We start from the raw sequence: 3,584 nt of genomic DNA, 5'->3' as shown, positions 1-3,584 counted from the left end.
ATATATATATATATATATATAGGCGAGTCAATCAAAAAGCGTAAGAAAAAAAACGATGCACGGAAGCTTTTAATTCTTTACAGCAGACAGCGATGTAATTACAGGAAAAAAATCTGTGTATCAATTTTTCTCTTTCTCTCCTTTTTTCTCTTTCTTTCCTTTATCTTTTGATGAAAGGCAAAAACCAGAAGTAAGAGGTCGGCGGTCTCGGATCAGAAAAAAAGGTGAGAAAGATGAACGACAGTTTGAGAGCAGAATAACGAAGCTCCGACTTTTTAATTGGAATACATTCAAAAAGTGATGCGCCTTTTTATCGTGGAATGCAATGCACTGTGAATGCAATCTGAATCAATGTAGGATCAACCGAGCTCACTGATAAACCCAGAATTTCGCAATTTCTGCGAATCGCACAAAAAGGATATTAGAGCATTTTATTTTCTCCTTCTTCACATTATTCATGAACAACTGAATGACAATGTAAATTACGTTAAATGGGAGCAGTGTTTATTTTTAATCTGTTCATGTAAATAGCGATCAGTGTTCAAAATGTGCAATAATTACACGTTCTATAAATGTTCTCCTAAACTTAGCGACTAATGAATCGTGAAATTGACCTTACATGATATCTACATAATATTACTTCAGATATCAAAAATACAATTGTAAAAAAATATAATGGCTTACTATTTTGTTTATTACTTTTCATAGTAAATGATTTTCCACAAAGTGCCTTTTCCGAAGAAAATTATGGAATATCAGAGTTATTATTGTAAGAAGCCCACGAACAATGACTATCCCTTCGGAAATACAGCGTAGCTCGCGGCGAATCAAGCTTAATGGGTTGTTTACTTGCAAATTGTGCTACCGTTAAAGGGCAACAAACAATTCATGACTCATTTTAACTTCTGCATTTCAATCCCAAGAACTGGCAGCCCTTTCTACGAGCATCACGTTTGCATAATTGTCTCTTATGTTCCATTTCTTTTTCAAACGAATCGCTTTTTCCTATTGTTCATCTACTGTAGATTTTAAAAAATTCAAAATATAATAAAATTATCGACTTATGTTGCTAATAAGCTATTAAAAGTGTTATCTTAATTGTAAAATCTTTATTATAAAAAAATTAAAATCTTTCAAAATAATTTCACATATAAATATAATAAAAGGTAAATATCATAGTTATACAGAATTTCTAATAATAAATGCATTACCTTTTATAGACAGGTAGAGCGGACTGAACTGAATCGAAAAGTTCGTTAAAAAATTTTAGAAAATTGGCTTTACCGATTTCAATGACCTTGACACATATTGTCAAAGTCATGGTCTTGAGCCTCTCACAAGTTTTAGCAGTCAATTTTTATTTGTTACAAAGTAATTAACAAAAAAATTTAAGAAATAATGTCACATTTTTATTATATATCTGCAATATTAAGTAATATCCTACACTTCCCCCTACTTAGAAAGATTAAACTTTTCACGCGAAGCAAGATCCACCTCTTTCTCTGCCTAGGGGCGTACGATTTTCCATGCGGAGCGAGGTCCACTCCACTTTCCACTTACCTAGAAGCGCACGACTTTCTACACATAGCGAGATTTACCCTCACCTTCTCCCCTCCCCCCCCCTGCTTAAGGGCGCACAACTTTCCACACAAAGCGAAGTCTACTTTATTGCACCCTCTTGTTTAGAAAGTCGTACGCCTCTAAGCAGGGAGGGAGGGGTTCGCTTTGCGTGGAAAGTTGTACGCATTTTTTGTATCATATACATATTTATTAAAGGATCTTGCATCCAATTCTTTGAAGAAACGTAAAAAATGTAAAAGTTTGTTTATACTTTCTAGTAAATTTAACTAAATAAATTATTTAAAAAAAAATTGCTCTTGTTAAAATGTTTTTAAGATTTTCGAAGTTGTACAATTAGTGACATTATGATTATATTCTATATAATCTCTATAATATATATATATATATATATAAAAGAGACTATATAATCTCATTTACCCTTCATTTATTGTTATTTATTTTGTATAGGAAGAGTCCTTCAATCTGTTAAATATTATGATTATAATTGTAATTCTGCGAAAACCTATTCTGGATTGATTATTGTACATTATAAGAAAATATGATACATTATTGCTAAATTGTAAACAATCCGGTATTCTTCATACATATAAAATATTTTTATACATTTACATAAGCATGAAAATAACATCTCGATATTTTATTCAATTTTTATTAATAAATTAGTTAACGTTAATTAATTAAAAAAAATAGTAATAAACAATATAAACTTATTAATGATTGCTGACATTTTGAAAAATATTTCATTGTAATAAACGGTGAAAACAAAGTATTACATTTTAAAGAATTATGCGATTCAAATTTTAGAAAGCATTTTACAAAAAAAGAATTTTATGTATAAGACCTAAAATGAATGGTTTAAAGTAAATTAGGAATTAGGGATTTATTAAATGTATAATATGTATGTATATGTATGTATACACACATAAATACAAATGTTATATATATATATATAACATTATATATATATACATATCTCACATATACAGGATGTTTTTTAAAGTCTACTCAAAAATTATATAGTGCTATTCCTAATTAAAAATTGTTTATAATTTCATTTTAAGATTTAATATCTTTTACAACTGAAAAAATGCTTAGAATAAAAAAATTCTAAAAATGTTTCGAAGAAAGTTAGAAACAAAACATCAATCCAGATCACTACAATTTATAAAATGTAGGATGTCAAAATTTTAGTTTGAAACTATTACGATATTAAATAATTTAAGAATCAAGTCATCTTAATTTCTCTTTACATTAGGATAATATTAAATTTGTGACAGTTCGAACTAATACTATCTACAATTGTGTACTTAAGTCAATTTGAGATGTAATCATTTGTATTGTTTATTTATAATTCATAATGTTCTATTTGCATTAGCATTTTCTTAGATAAAGAATTGCTTAGGCAGTTTTCGCACGAATAGCAGCACGTTTTCCTGTGACAGCCTGAAACAGATATGATGAATGTACATATGTATCACATGTGCATATGTATCACAATACGTATAAAAAATATATTATTTCTAATTAAAGAATAATTTACCTGGAATCCAGACTTTATGCTAGCAACAGAACATCTTGAACCGCAGGTTTCGCATTGCAAGAAAAAGAGTCGAGTGTCCTTTTGGAGAATAGTGTCGGGTGAACGACACGTATGACACGTAACGTATTCTTTGATATATCTTCTAAGGACATTTTCTATTTGTTTTTGTTGAAAGCGACCTTTGATAATTAACTGACTGTTACCATCAACAGAGCCGCTTGTACCTAACTCCGCCAGCAAAAAGTCTAGTAAATGTTTAGGTTGTCTATGTAATGTTTTACAAATCTGTAAAATAGAAATATACAGAATAAAAAATTTTAAACAAAATGATCAAAAAATCTGGAAAAATATAAAATATGTAGAAAAATATTTCAAATAAAAGTCATATGATGATCTGACAATGCGAAAATAATAACAAAATCAAATTAAAAAATTTTTGAAGTCATAAAAGTTATTCATTTTT

At 28.9% G+C, this 3,584-nt stretch overlaps 1 protein-coding gene across 2 annotated transcripts in view; it reads right to left on the bottom strand.

Moving 5' to 3' along the window:
• Positions 1 to 2,837: 2,837 nt before the first annotated feature.
• Positions 2,838 to 3,584, bottom strand: part of LOC108753437 (eukaryotic translation initiation factor 2 subunit 2) — a 7,184-nt gene continuing 6,437 nt past the window's right edge. Inside the window, exons 7-8 of one of the 2 annotated variants that reach the window (XM_018494994.1) lie at positions 3,122 to 3,406; positions 2,838 to 3,024 (exon numbers count right to left, since the gene is read on the bottom strand). In XM_018494994.1, the coding sequence (XP_018350496.1) occupies positions 2,980 to 3,024; positions 3,122 to 3,406 (330 nt within the window). In that variant the 3' untranslated portion in view covers positions 2,838 to 2,979. The remainder of the gene's footprint in view (positions 3,025 to 3,121; positions 3,407 to 3,584) is intronic. The other variant, XM_018494995.1, reaches the window with a different exon arrangement.

This window comes from Trachymyrmex septentrionalis, unplaced genomic scaffold (genome assembly GCF_001594115.1).
Source record: "Trachymyrmex septentrionalis isolate Tsep2-gDNA-1 unplaced genomic scaffold, Tsep1.0 scaffold7, whole genome shotgun sequence".
NCBI classification, from domain to species: Eukaryota; Metazoa; Arthropoda; class Insecta; order Hymenoptera; family Formicidae; genus Trachymyrmex; species Trachymyrmex septentrionalis.
This window is presented reverse-complemented; position numbering and strand designations above follow the sequence as displayed.